Raw genomic sequence first — 13,558 nt, forward strand, 5'->3', positions numbered from 1 at the left:
TGCAAAGAGTGGGACTCAACTTTTGGGAGCGTCTCTTTGGGGTTGCCTTGGCAAGTCAAAGTACTTGGCCCCAATTAGCATTAGTAGTCTAAAGATATGCTGGGAGAATGGAAGCTTAAAAATTATTTGATGTTAGCATTGAGATTGCTCATTAAATGTTAGGGTGGAAAGACTACCTAAACATATGTGCTGAAGGAAATTGTTTATACAAAGAATTGCAAGCTATGCCAAGCTTGGGGATTGATAACCTTTGATGTCGAGAAAACACAAGTGATCTTTGCATTAAAAGCTCAACGAATAGTCTTAAATATCCTAGGATCCTTGAGAAAAATATTGTCAAAAATAACCAAAGGGGAAATAAATCAATTATTGCATAAAGGAGAGTGTGTTCTAGTCATGGAAGGTTAATATGCCTCGCAATGTTGCTAGGCAAAAGAGCCACATTTTTTGTAAGGAAAGGAATGTGCAAAGATAGATAATATCATTATGTCGACAAAAGTTGGTACGTGGTGGAGCTTGTCTATGGCATCTAAGCCACATAAGAATACATCGTTGGGTGAATTGTGCAAATGCTTGCAAGAGTGCGTCCAAGAGTAACGAGGTACTTGTAAAAAATGCATGGCTCCATGAACAAATTCAAAGCAAGGAGTAGAGAATACTCGGCAAATATGAGAACATAAACTTCTCTAATTCCAAACAAATTGATAGAAAGATAGCTTTGCTCACCAACCTTCCAAATCTAGAAGTGATCATTATGTGGGCCTCTACAACAAAATTTGACTATGCATCATATATATAGCAGTCGCCATCGTACCACATTGAAAAATTTGACCTGATGACCTACATCAATGTAACAAGCTAGATGCCAACTGCTTTAGTACTCAAACTTGGTCCTTCGAGCTTAGAACCCTCATCATGACACTTTTCAAAACTTGGTCCTCCGAGCTTAGAACCCTCACCATGACACTTTTCAAAACAATGCCATATAGACAACTCAGCAAAATTCATTACCTTCTCAATATAAGGCTGAATATAAATACCTCATATGAATCACTAGTGAGCCAACTAGCATAGCATTTCGTGCATAATCAAAATCAAGGTTACAAATACACACTACACAAGCAAGCTTGTGAAAGTTGGCTAGTCATGCACTTGTAGCAAATCATGGGCCATCACATTGGCTCCACTTTTACTCATAATGTGCCAAAAACATAATTTTCAAATAACAAATCTTGGGCCATCACATCGGCTCCACTTTTACTCATAATGTGCCAAAAACATTATTTTCAAATGCCATGAGGATGCAGGTTCAGATCCTCCATTTCAATAGGTAGGACATCCATGTGTTCCACAATGTTGTACCAGAATTAATGGCTCTTTTCCTTTCCACCACTCCATTGCCCTTCTGGATAGTGGACTCAAACTAAGAATTGTGGGTCCTGCCTTGATCCATTGTAGCTCTTGCCAATGTTTGAGAGAATAGTATTGGTAGAAAAAACAGCTCGCTGGACTTTAGAAAAACAATAATACAAAACAACTTGGTAATTTACAAGCATTAATCAGAAAGTGGGCTGTCAAGTTAACTTTCTGCACAAAGGTAACAGACTGCATCTGGTAGAATGTAGACATCACCATACATATACTTTTGCAGCACAAAGTTTTTTTGTTATTTACTTCATTGGCAAAGGCAGTAAGAAGCCACACAGCTTTCCTTCCATTGACTTGGCCATTGGCAAAGCTGTTAAGAAGCCACACATACTAGCACAGAAAACATCTTCCCTCTACAATTTAGAGGAGACAAAAATAGGACACAAATAAACTGGGTAAAAGATGAAAGCCCAGACATAAACTATCTGAACATTAGAACCGTCATCAGAACTTGCAAGTCATGTACCAATCAGAACAATGTAGCAAAAGAGAATGAAAATGTATTTTTCTTGCATGTTAAGGTATTTATTTGATACTAATGATGTCAAGTTCTCACAGCTACGGCTCTAGAGCTTAATGATGTTTCCGTTCAAAAAGCCCATCAGGACCTGCAAAGAAAACAAAGCATATTCCATCACTGCTACCTTTCAGCTACCACAACCAAGAGAAAGCGGAAGAACAATTCCTCACCCCATGGAAACTCCTTGTTTCGAATGTGTAAATATGAATATGCCTGTACATAAGATGTATTGGTCAAGCCCAACCCAGCAGAGTTTGTTACAGTTACATAATCTGAAAGGGAAATAGAACTCTGAATGGGCAAACGACTAACCGGTCTTTCCTCAGACTCATGATGCTCCTCTGCAACAAAATTGTAGATTCCTAGAGCAGTGCAGACAACATATCCTGCTATCGTGATCCTTTTCCATTTGATGGTCTCTTCTGCAAATCCATCAACAGTTAAACTTTTCAGTTGGAATAAGGATGACAGTGGCCAACTTTAATAAGGTTGGCCATACTCAGCACATTCTGATCAGTGACATCTTTCATTCTGATCAGTGACATCTTTTATGGGAAATAAAGAACCATCAAAGCTAGTTGCTAGGTACATTCAACTGCAACATTGTATTATATAAGCTCAAAGCTACTAGTAGATGAACCCCACTGTGGCACAAGATGCACCTCAAGTTATGTGCCGAATGTAATTGGGTTGTACAATGCCTGTGACTTGTAAACGCCCCGAACAACGTAGTATGCTTAACAATTATGATATTCGCTTGTTTTCGAGATTTAATATAGAAGAGAATGAACACTTAAAGCTGAAAATGAAAATTAATCACAAAATTACAGCCATGAAAATGTAAAAGTAATGGAAACAAGATTGAGGGTTGAAGATGGGCAAACCCCCCCCCCCCCCCCCGAAGGAATGTATTTCTGCTCAACCCAAGTCCCTTAGGGAAGAGCTCAGTTACAATCAACCTAAGAGTGAGGAGAAGTAATTCTCACTCTCACAAGATCATGCAAAGATGTACAAACACATGCATTATCTATTATGCAATGATAAGAACTGATTTCTTTACAATATGAGAGAAGAAAGAGGGGAAATCAGCCTTTCTCCATCGTTGATCAGTAGTACATGAATAGGGCTTGCTTCGTGTTGCTAAAATGGAAGAAAGAGCTCGAGAAGGAGGTACTGTAATGAATTTACAGGCTTGCTGTCCTGTAAAACAGCCGTGATAGAAAAGGGAATATAGAGGAATTTGATAATGGAGAAGTGGGGGATGATGATGGGGATGGATGGGGCCAGTTTCTGACTATCTGTGGGTGTTGTACATGATTTTACAGTAAAGAAAAATGATGCTGAATGAAGAAAAACGAGCTCTTATTTATAGGAGAGGGAAGAGCTAGTACAAAAGAGAAAAGTGGAGTAGCACAAGACAAGTGTCTAGCCACATGTCATGAGATGTGACAAGCGGTGGGACTCTTGGAAACTTGTGTGACAAGTGTCTTGACACTTGTCTCTTCTCTATGGCCTTCCTTTTTGGGCTAAATACTGTCAAGAATAGAAACAACCAAATTTAATAAGCACAATCAGAGTACAGAATTTACTATTTTTAGAATGGCATCCCTATTTTTTAGGACTAGCATTTTTAGGCTAATTCGAAGCTCCTAAAATTTAGGGATCTCCTAAAATTTAGGAATCCCCCAATATGGGTGTCATATGAAAGCTTTTTCCGTGTACATCGCAAAAACGGTATCAAAATCTTCATGTGACTTTCCTATGCAAAGAAATGGGCATTTCAAGCTTTCAGCCCACACAGGCACATTGTACAAGCATTTCATGATCATGCCATCTTGTTGATTGTAACTGTCTGTTCTGGCGGATCTAGCCCACACTTCAAGGCATCAATCCTTTCTGTGTGCGAGTCTAACCATGATATGTGTGAGTTCTGGTCACAGGCGCCCAATTGGGCCATATAGGGGGAAGTATGAACTATCTTTTCTCTAACCCACCGCGTGGGTCCACCATAACTTGTGACCACTCATCAGTGGCCAGCTCCAATGGACTTTTCTTTATATCTAATTAGTGCAAAGGAAACAAATTTAATAAATCATTATATAGACAAATTAATGAAAAAGGATACAAATTCTGTTTCTATAGAGTTGTGACAGCCCTCTAGCTTTTATTCAGCTGTCCTCAGCTGAAAAGCTTCTTGATATGGCTGAAGAATGTCTGGGTAATCCTTCATGAATTTTTCATCTATCCACTGTCCATCTGTTGTGGGTAGATTCTTGAATTTTAGTAAGAATTTTCGTGTCACAAGGCCACTTCTCGTGGTTCGATCCTTGTGAAACAAAATCTGTTCAGGTTCCAAGAGTTGCTCTATTTCTTCAACTACTGGGGGATCTTCAGTAATGGGTTCCTTTGGTTCTGGTCCTATGTAAGATTTTAGCAAACTTACATGAAAAGCATTGTGTATTTTCCAATGAGCAGGAAGCTCAAGTCGATAAGAAACTTCATTTATTTTCTCAATCACTTTGAAGGGTCCAAAGTATCTACTCGAGAGGTTTGGAAAAGATGAATTTTGACCGGAACCTTGTTTGAGCCTGCTTTTATCAAACTTTAGCAAGACATGTTGACATTTTTCAAAAGTCAAAGGTCTTCTTCGTTTATCTGCTTGCTTCTTTTGTCGCTCTTGGGCAACTTTGATAGTGGCTCGAACTTGATCCGTTGTTGTTTTTAAATCTGAAGCAAACTCATCAGCAACAAAAATCTTATCTTAAGTGCGAATAATTGGAGGAGGAATCACTTTACCCTGTACTATTTCATTTGGAGCTTTCCCTGTGGATGAGTGCACTGTATTGTTGTAAGCAAACTTCAATAATTAAAGATATTTCTCCCATTGTGACTTATGTTCACTAACATAAGCTTTCAACATATCCAAAAGAGTGAGATTCATCACCTCTGTTTGGCCGTCATTTTGAGGATGAAAAGCTGAGGAGAACTTTAAAGTGGTTACCAAATTCTCAAATAAAGCACACCAAAAGTTACTTGTGAATTTGGAGTCTCTATCTGAAATGATATGTTGAATGAAAAGTCTTGCGGCTTGTGTGGATTTCAATGTTTTATGACATGGAATAAAATGTGATTGCTTGCTGAATCGATCAATTATGACCCAAATCATATCATGACCTTGAGGTGTTCTTGGAATACCTGAGATGAAATCCATTGTGATAGATTCCCATGGATCTTTGGGCACTGGAAGAGGTTGCAACAATCCTGGAGTCTTCTGCCTATCATACTTGGATTTTTGGCATACTAGACAAGCCTCAATGAAGTTATGTGTATCTCTTCGTAATATTGGCCAATAAAAGTAGCGCTCAATTGCACTTAGAGTGACTGCCCTCCCTCTATGCCCTGCATAAGGGGGTTCATGACTTTCTTTAAGCACCTTTTGTCGAACAGGAAGAGTGACACAAAGGCGATTGTTCATGAGAAGGTAACCGTCTTTGATGGAATAATCTAGATGAGAACCTCCTTGCTGTAAATTTGACCAAATTGCTGCAAAATCAATATCTTCATCATAAGTATTCTTCATCGTTTGAAAATCTTCATGATAAGCCACTGTAATAGTTGCAATGCGAGGCACTCTAGAAAGTGCATCAGCAACTACATTTTGTTTCCCTGGAGTATACATAATTTGAAAATGAAACATAGACAAGAAATTTTCCCATCTTGCATGTTTCTCCTGCAAATGCTTTTGAGTCTTGAAATACTTCAAGCTCTGATGATCAGTTTTAATAAGAAATTCATTGCCTAAAAGATAATGTTTCCATATCTTCAAAGCATGAACCACTGCTAAGAGCTCCTTTTCATAAATGTCATACATTTTCTCCACATCATTTAGACGGCGGTTTTCAAAGGCTATGGCATGGCCTTCTTGATTTAGCACTGCACCAATACAATCACCGTAAGCATCTGCTTCCACCACAAATGGTTTTACCAAATCTGGAATGATAAGAACAGGTCCAGAAGTAAGAGTTGTTTTCAGCCTTGCGAAGGCTACCTTCTCTTTTTCCTTCCATTGAAAAGAGGTATTATTCTTTGTAAGGTCATGAAGTGGAGAAGCCATATGTGCAAAATGCTTGATGAAGCGGCGGTAATAAAAGCATAAGCCAAGAAACGATCGCACCTCATGTACATCATGAAGATGAGGCCATTCTTGGATTATCCTGATCTTTTCAAGATCCATCTAAATCCCTTCAGAAGAGATGACATGCCCAAGGTAATTTATTTTATGCATGAAAAATTCACTCTTTTTACCATTTACCAAGAGTTGATTTTGTTGAAATAATTGTAGAACAATTTCCAAGTGTTGATGATGCTCCTCTTCATTCTTGCTAAAGACAAGAATATCATCAAAGAAAATACCAACATATTGTCGATGCTCTCTAAAGATGCGCTCCATCATTCGATTAAAGGTGACTAGTGCATTGGTTAATCCGAAAGGAACCACCAAGAATTCATAAAGACCGTATGAAGTGCAGAAAGCAGTTTTGTGTTCATCTTGTGGTATTACCCTAATTTGATGATAACCACTCTTTAGATCAATGCGGCTGAAAACCTTTGAGCCTCCTAGACGATCCAAAATGTCGTCGATTCTAGGAATAGGAAACCGATTCTTCACAGTGATTTTGTTGAGGGCTCGATAATCAATGCACATCCTGAATGTGCCATCTTTCTTTTGAACAAGAAGAACCGGTGAACAAAATGGTGAGCTACTTGGCCTAATTAGCCCACGGTTGAGTAGGTATTCGACTTGCTTTCTGATTTTTTCTTGTTGAGGATGGCTCACACGGTATGGTGCTATATTAGGAGGAGAACTGCCCGGAATAATATCAATATAATGGTCTTCTGGTCTTTCTGGGGGAAGCTGATAATGAAGATCTTCCGAAAAACAATCTTTATACTTTTTCAAGAGCTGAAGTCGCTCTTGGTTTTCAGCATTCATATTATCTTTTTCATCAGTGACATAAAGCAAACAACATTGAACACAATCCTTAATTGCTCTAGAGAACTTATTGCCTTTATTGGTGAGTTCTACCTTCTTTTTCTGAGAGAAGATGATTGAAGCTACTCTATGATTCCCAGGCATGCCAATAATCACATCGCAACCATCAAAGTCTCCGATACAGAAGGTATTTTCGTCACTGCAGCCTTGAATTTGAAACTTAAGCTTGCCAATGTAGGGTGTCACAGTCTTCACTGTGTCACCTTCATCTACATTTAAAGCTTGGCGAACTTTTGCCGGAGTGTCCATCTCTTCATTCTTTAATCCAAGCTCTTTAGCTAATTGCAAGGAAATGACATTTTCATTCGCCCCAAGATCTATCAAGAATAGTGCTTGCTTACCTTGCAACTGTCCCCAAGCTTTTAATAATTTGCGCATCTCTGGAGTGTGAGTTGTATTTGCAACTACATCACTGATAGCATTGATTTTCACTGGCGACTTAGGCTTGTTGTCAAAAACCTTGCTTTGTCCTTTGTTTGGACATTGCTTCGCTATGTGGCCTGTTTGTCCACATTTAAAGCACTTCCCTTCTTTCATGAAACGCTGCTTCTCTTCTTCGGAAAGTTGCTTTGCTTGTGGATATAGATTGGAGCGAAATTGAGGAGCATTAGGAGGTACATAGGGCTTGATCTTCTTTTGATTTGATGGCTGCTTTTGCCGCTGTTTTTGTCATTCATTTAGGGTTGAATACTCCTCATCATCAGCTACTCTCTTCTTATCATTCTTTTGGAATGATTTGTTGCCATTGTGCTCAATTTTCCATGTCTCAACATGGTCAATGAGTTCCCTAAGACTAAAACAATGATAATGATTAAGAGCAGTACGAAGTTTAAAATGCAAACCTCCTTGAAACTTCCTAAGCTTTTCCGAACTGCTGATCTTCTTGAAATGTTGGACCTTCAAAAGTAGCTCCCAAAATCTCTTTGTATAGTCACCAAGTGACTCATTTTTCCTTTGCCAAAGCCGATTCCATTCCATTTTTACATCTCTTTTGAAATGAACAGGAAGAAATTGGCTTTGTATCATGCAAACAAAGGACCGCCATGATTTTGGGGCAGCATGATCATATTCCAACCCCGTCCACTAAGTATGGGCTGAGTCGGTCAAATGTAAAGTTGCAAACTTAATCTTTTCTTTTTCTTTATACTTGTCATGACCATACAAAATTTGAAATTGACGAATAAACTTCAGAAGAAGATCAAGATTTCGGGAACCATCGTACATACTGAACTTGATCTTCTTTTCAAGTTGAGATAGTGACTTAGTCTTCTTCTTCTTCTTATGCCTTCATCCATGCCCGAATCTTGAGGTTGAAGATAATAAAGTGCTTGATGGGGATGAAGATGGAGACGAGGGTAAAGAATGTCGACGCCTTTGACGATGATGAGGTCTTCTACAAGAAGGGTGTGACTCTTCGTCACTAAAAGAGGGTCCATCAAAGTAGGCGCCAGATGACTTTGAAAAAGAGGATAAGCTTCGACGCGATCTCTTTCTTTGTCTTGAAGTAGAATGGGACTGCCTCTTAAAAGTAGTTGGACTTCTTGATCGGCTCCTTTCATTGGTATGGCTTTGTCTCCTTGAAGCACATGGGCTTCTTTTCTTGAATTCTTTGGGATTCTCAACTTTTTTTAGTTTGAGAAGTTGCTCACGAATTTGCTGATTCTCCTCTCTAAGACTTTGAATGGCTTGAAGAATAGCACTCGACTGATCCATTGAGACTCTAAGAAAAATATGCTCAAGCACTCAATGCAAGGGCTGAAAACAAACAAACTTATAATTGTAAGCACTACCAGTGTTGTGATAAGGACCGAGCCAAAGCTCTGGTACCATTGTAAACGCCCCGAACAACGTAGTATGCTTAACAATTATGATATTCGCTTGTTTTCGAGATTTAATATAAAAGAGAATGAACACTTAAAGCTGAAAATGAAAATTAATCACAAAATTACAGCCATGAAAATGTAAAAGTAATGGAGACAAAATTGAGGGTTGAAGATGGGCAAACCCCCCCCTCCCCCCCGAAGGAATGTATTTCTGCTCAACCCAAGTCCCTTAGGGAAGAGCTCAATTACAATCAACCTAAGAGTGAGGAGAAGTAATTTTCACTCTCACAAGATCATGCAAAGATGTATAAACACACATGCATGATCTATTATGCAATGATAAGAACTGATTTCTTTACAGTATGAGAGAAGAAAGAGGGGAAATCAGCCTTTCTCCATCGTTGATCAACAGTACATGGATAGAGCTTGCTTCTTTTTGCTAAAATGGAAAAAAGAGCTCGAGAAGGAGGTGCTGTAATGAATTTACAGGCTTGCTGTCCTGTAAAACAGCCGTGATAGAAAAGGGAATATGGAGGAATTTGATAATGGAGAAGTAGGGGATGATGATGGGGATGGATGGGGCCAGTTTCTGGCTATCTGTGGGTGTTGTACATGAGTTTACAGCAAAGAAAAATGATGTTGAATGAAGAAAAACGAGCTCTTATTTATAGGAGAGGAAAGAGCTAGTACAAAAGGGGAAAGTGAAGTAGCACAAGACAAGTGTCTAGCCACATGTCATGAGATGTGACAAGTGGTGGGACTCTTGGAAACTTGTGTGACAAGTTTTTTGACACTTGTCTCTTCTCTATGGCCTTCCTTTTTGGGCTGAATACTGTCAAGAATAGAAACAACCAAATTTAGTAAGCACAGTCAGAGTACAGAATTTACTATTTTTAGAATGACATCCCTATTTTTTAGGACTAGCATTTTTAGGCTAATTCGAGGCTCTTAAAATTTAGGGACCTCCTAAAATTTAGGAATCTCCCAATATGGGTGTCATATGAAAGCTTTTTCCATGTACATCGACAAAACGGTATCAAAATCTTCATGTTACTTTCCTATGCAAAGAAATGTGCATTTCAAGCTTTCAGTCCACACATGCACATTGTACAAGCATTTCATGATCATGCCATCTTGTTGATTGTAACTGTTTGTTCTGGCAGATCTAGCCCACACTTCAAGGCATCAATCCTTTCTGTGTGCGAGTCTAACCCTGATATGTGTGAGTTCTGGTCACAGGCGCCCAATCGGGCCATATAGGGAGAAGTGTGAACTATCTTTTCTCTAACCCACCGCGTGGGTCCACCATAACCTGTGACCACTCATCAGTGGCCAGCTCCAATGCACTTTTCTTTATATCTAATTAGTGCAAAGGAAACAAATTTAATAAATCATTATATAGACAAATTAATGAAAAAGGATACAAATTCTGTTTCTATAGAGTTGTGATATGACTACAGGTGATAAGTTTTACATTAGTCTTGCTAAATAGTAACCATATGCAGGAGAGGAGATTTTAAACCTGTTTGCTAAATATCCTCAACTCCAAAATGTAGAATACCACAAGTGCATACAAGTCAAAGCTGCTTGCTAGATACATTCTACTGCTACCACAAATTGCTAGATGCATCAACCGTATAAACTCTAGATCTATCTCAAGTCACCTGCATATTTCCCCCAAGGGAAGAAACTTCTATTAATAAACCTCAGAAATATTCTTTGCTAACATAAAATACAAAGTCTCTGCTAAATAGACTTAATAGGGGTTTCGCTTGGAGCATTTGGGCCAGAGAAAAACAGCTTACTGAAGCAAATTTCACATTCTCATGGTACATTTCAGAGCATATCGCTCTTTTGTCTGCCAAGCTTGTGCATTTGCAAAAATTTGCAAAAAAGGCAGCAGGTTTTGTTTCAAGGTGCATAGCTTGCATTCTCTTTTTCAGGACATGAATCTGTCTAGACTGGGAAGAAGAAAGGATCAGTTTGGGCATCTTTTTGATACTAACTGCTTCATTTTGGTGCATGTTCTAGGACTTGCCATCGGAAGACGCTCTTAATGAACAGTTTCAATTCTGTGATTAAATACGAGTCCCATTCAACACAACAGTAAGCTATGTGAAGTGAAATTTGCATCAGGTACCTACACTGGCCTAAAAAGAAGGATCTCTGGTTCAACAAGTTGAAACATTCTGTGCACTCCCTTGTTTGTGCAGATGCAAATCCACACATCACTAGAAATGTAATCAAGTTACTCCACCACTTTCCTTAATGCTAGGCCTTTAAATTCCCTCATCTTACATATGCCATAAAAGCTGTCCCCTAAAATGCCTGGGCACTGCAAGGTCTCTACACAAATTCAATAAGGATTTCTGTGCATAGATCCGCACTTGACAATCACCTATAATAGGATTGTCCGTGTCCATCACTTCACCAGGCACAAATTAGCAATGCACGCCACAGAACATAAACCAGCCTACCTATGCAGGCCAAGAAAACACTGACGTATAAGGTATAAACAAAGATAGCCCTAAGAAAACCAAACAATCCCAAATCGTAATGGATATTTTGCACTTTTGTCATGTTGCCGCAGGCATAAGCAACGTCACATGTATCGTCAACGAGATGTCATCGCCATTCAAATTGTCTTTCTTTTCAGCATCATATAAGTTCAAAACACCTATTCAATTCAGAAATCAAAGGAAAAACCAGGAAACCTGTGCTTAGGATGTGGCGTGGCCAAGACAGTGTATTGCACTTTAGAATACGAAAGAGAGAGAAAATCGGAGAGACTGCTTACGGAGATTTTCGTGAGTGGACGCTGAAGACGAGAAATGGCGGATGGTCGAAGACGAAGATCCTCCATGCGCGGAGCTCCTCCTCGCAAGGATGCCGCTCAGTCGCTGCCGCAACACCTGTGACATGCTCTCTTTCTCTGTCGCTCTCTCAGATTTCTCTGACAAGATGTTGAGCGCTTCGTTCCGCGAGTAAACTCAGGCTTTCATAACAACCCCTCTCGGTTCATCAAGTGTGTATGCATTTTATGCAAATTGTTATTAAGGAAAATATATGATGCCGTTCTTAATCTTACCTTAGCAATGGATTGGGGGCCTCAAGGCAAATTTTTATTTTGGAATATACATATGCCGTTCTTAATCGTACCTTAGCAATGGATTGGGGCCCTCACGGCAAATTTATATTTTGGTCAATATGGACCTTGATAAAGCTTACGACAACGAAGTAAGCTAGGAGCTCATTGTCCTTGCACTTGAGGTCTTAGGATTTGGCAATGGCTTCACAAACATGGTAAAGGCATTATTTCACAATGCATCTGCTCCTCTTTGCATCACTAGTTCAACATCTCGCCCCAGCAACCCATTCAACAAGGCTCCCCTCTAGCACCATTGCTCGTTGCTAGAGTATTTGATCCACTTTTGAGGCAAATTGATTGAAAAATACAGAAGGTCTCCTTAAACAGTTAAGTCTTCACTAATGACCATGCCAACATTATCAAATCAAACCAGGGCAACCTTGATGCATTATTAGAAGTTTGCAACTCATTCTTTGTTTTCTAGCTATCTATTGTCAATAGATCTAAAACTTTACTATTCTATTTAGGCCATGATGAGCCAAAAGAATGGGTAACATAGGTATGGTTGTAGAGTACTAAAAAAGGGCCATCTATTATCATTCTACAAGTGATAAAGCAACTAATACTTACATGCTTAACTCATGTGTCCTCTCTCCTTGAGCTCTCATTGAGTGCATGGCATTAATTTAAATGTGTTGCTAGCAATTTATTAGTATCAATGACTTTAGTATGGCTTCCATCCAAGAGGCATTATTTTCCCTGTGGTAATGTATTGCAAGTAACTTTATTACAACCATTATGTTCATACTTCTTTGTCAAATAATATGATTCTATGGTTTTTCTTGATTTGAAGGCCTGACAACTATGTAGATGAGTGAGTGCTTAGTAGTATTTTGTCTATACTCCTCTTTTTTTTTGTTTCTTCTTCTTCCTTCACATCAATTTTGGGAGCAATAGATGGTGAGTTGAAATGTGAGGCCAATCAAAGTCATGCATTCAAGTAATAGATGGGTTGAGCACTTGCACTATTCATGTCGTGTCTCAAGTTGCCAAAAGGAGTAGTATTAATATGGTGAGTTGAAATGTGAGGCCAATCAAAGTCATGCATTCAAGTGATAGATGGGTTGAGCACTTGCACTATTCATGTCCTGTCTCAAGTTGCCAAAAGGAGTAGTATTAAAATGGTGAGTTGAAATGTGAGGCCAATCAAAGTCATGCATTCAAGTGATAGATGGGTTGAGCACTTCCACTATTCATGTCGTGTCTCAAGTTGCCAAAAGGAGTAGTATTAAAATTGTCTAATGAGATGTGGAAGATCAACATGATTTTGCATTAAAATTGTCTAATGGGACGTGGAAGATCAACATGATATTGCATTAGTATGTTTGATATCGTCATTAAAGAGGGTTGTAGTAGGTTGAAAAGGATGTGCATATGGCTCAATAGAGAGCCCAAGTGCCATTGATAACTACATTTATCCAAAGGTCAACTAGTAGTGAACCATTGCCACAGTGTGAAAGGAGACAACAACTAGTAGAGTTGGTAGATGCTGACGATAGCTCATGTGTACCTTTGAGAAACGAGGCCACAATTATGATCACAAACCCAGACTCTAGAAGGTGCCCACATGCTCCCTCACATGACTT

The 13,558-nt window shown here is 39.1% G+C and overlaps 1 protein-coding gene across 1 annotated transcript; it reads right to left on the reverse strand.

Moving 5' to 3' along the window:
* Positions 1-1,806: 1,806 nt before the first annotated feature.
* LOC148015709 (cytochrome c oxidase subunit 6a, mitochondrial-like) lies at positions 1,807-11,860 on the reverse strand. The gene is made up of 4 exons (XM_087665301.1): positions 11,622-11,860; positions 2,261-2,370; positions 2,119-2,161; positions 1,807-2,036 (listed from the first exon to the last, which is right to left on the reverse strand). Exons 1-4 carry the CDS (start codon positions 11,743-11,745, stop codon positions 2,002-2,004), a joined length of 312 nt encoding a protein of 103 aa, XP_087521427.1. The 5' UTR covers positions 11,746-11,860; the 3' UTR covers positions 1,807-2,001.
* Between the last annotated feature and the right edge of the window lie 1,698 nt (positions 11,861-13,558).

The sequence above is a fragment of the Lygodium microphyllum genome, chromosome 24 (genome assembly GCF_053477565.2).
Source record: "Lygodium microphyllum isolate KBCC chromosome 24, Lygodium_microphyllum_v1.1.10, whole genome shotgun sequence".
NCBI lineage: Eukaryota > Viridiplantae > Streptophyta > Polypodiopsida > Schizaeales > Lygodiaceae > Lygodium > Lygodium microphyllum.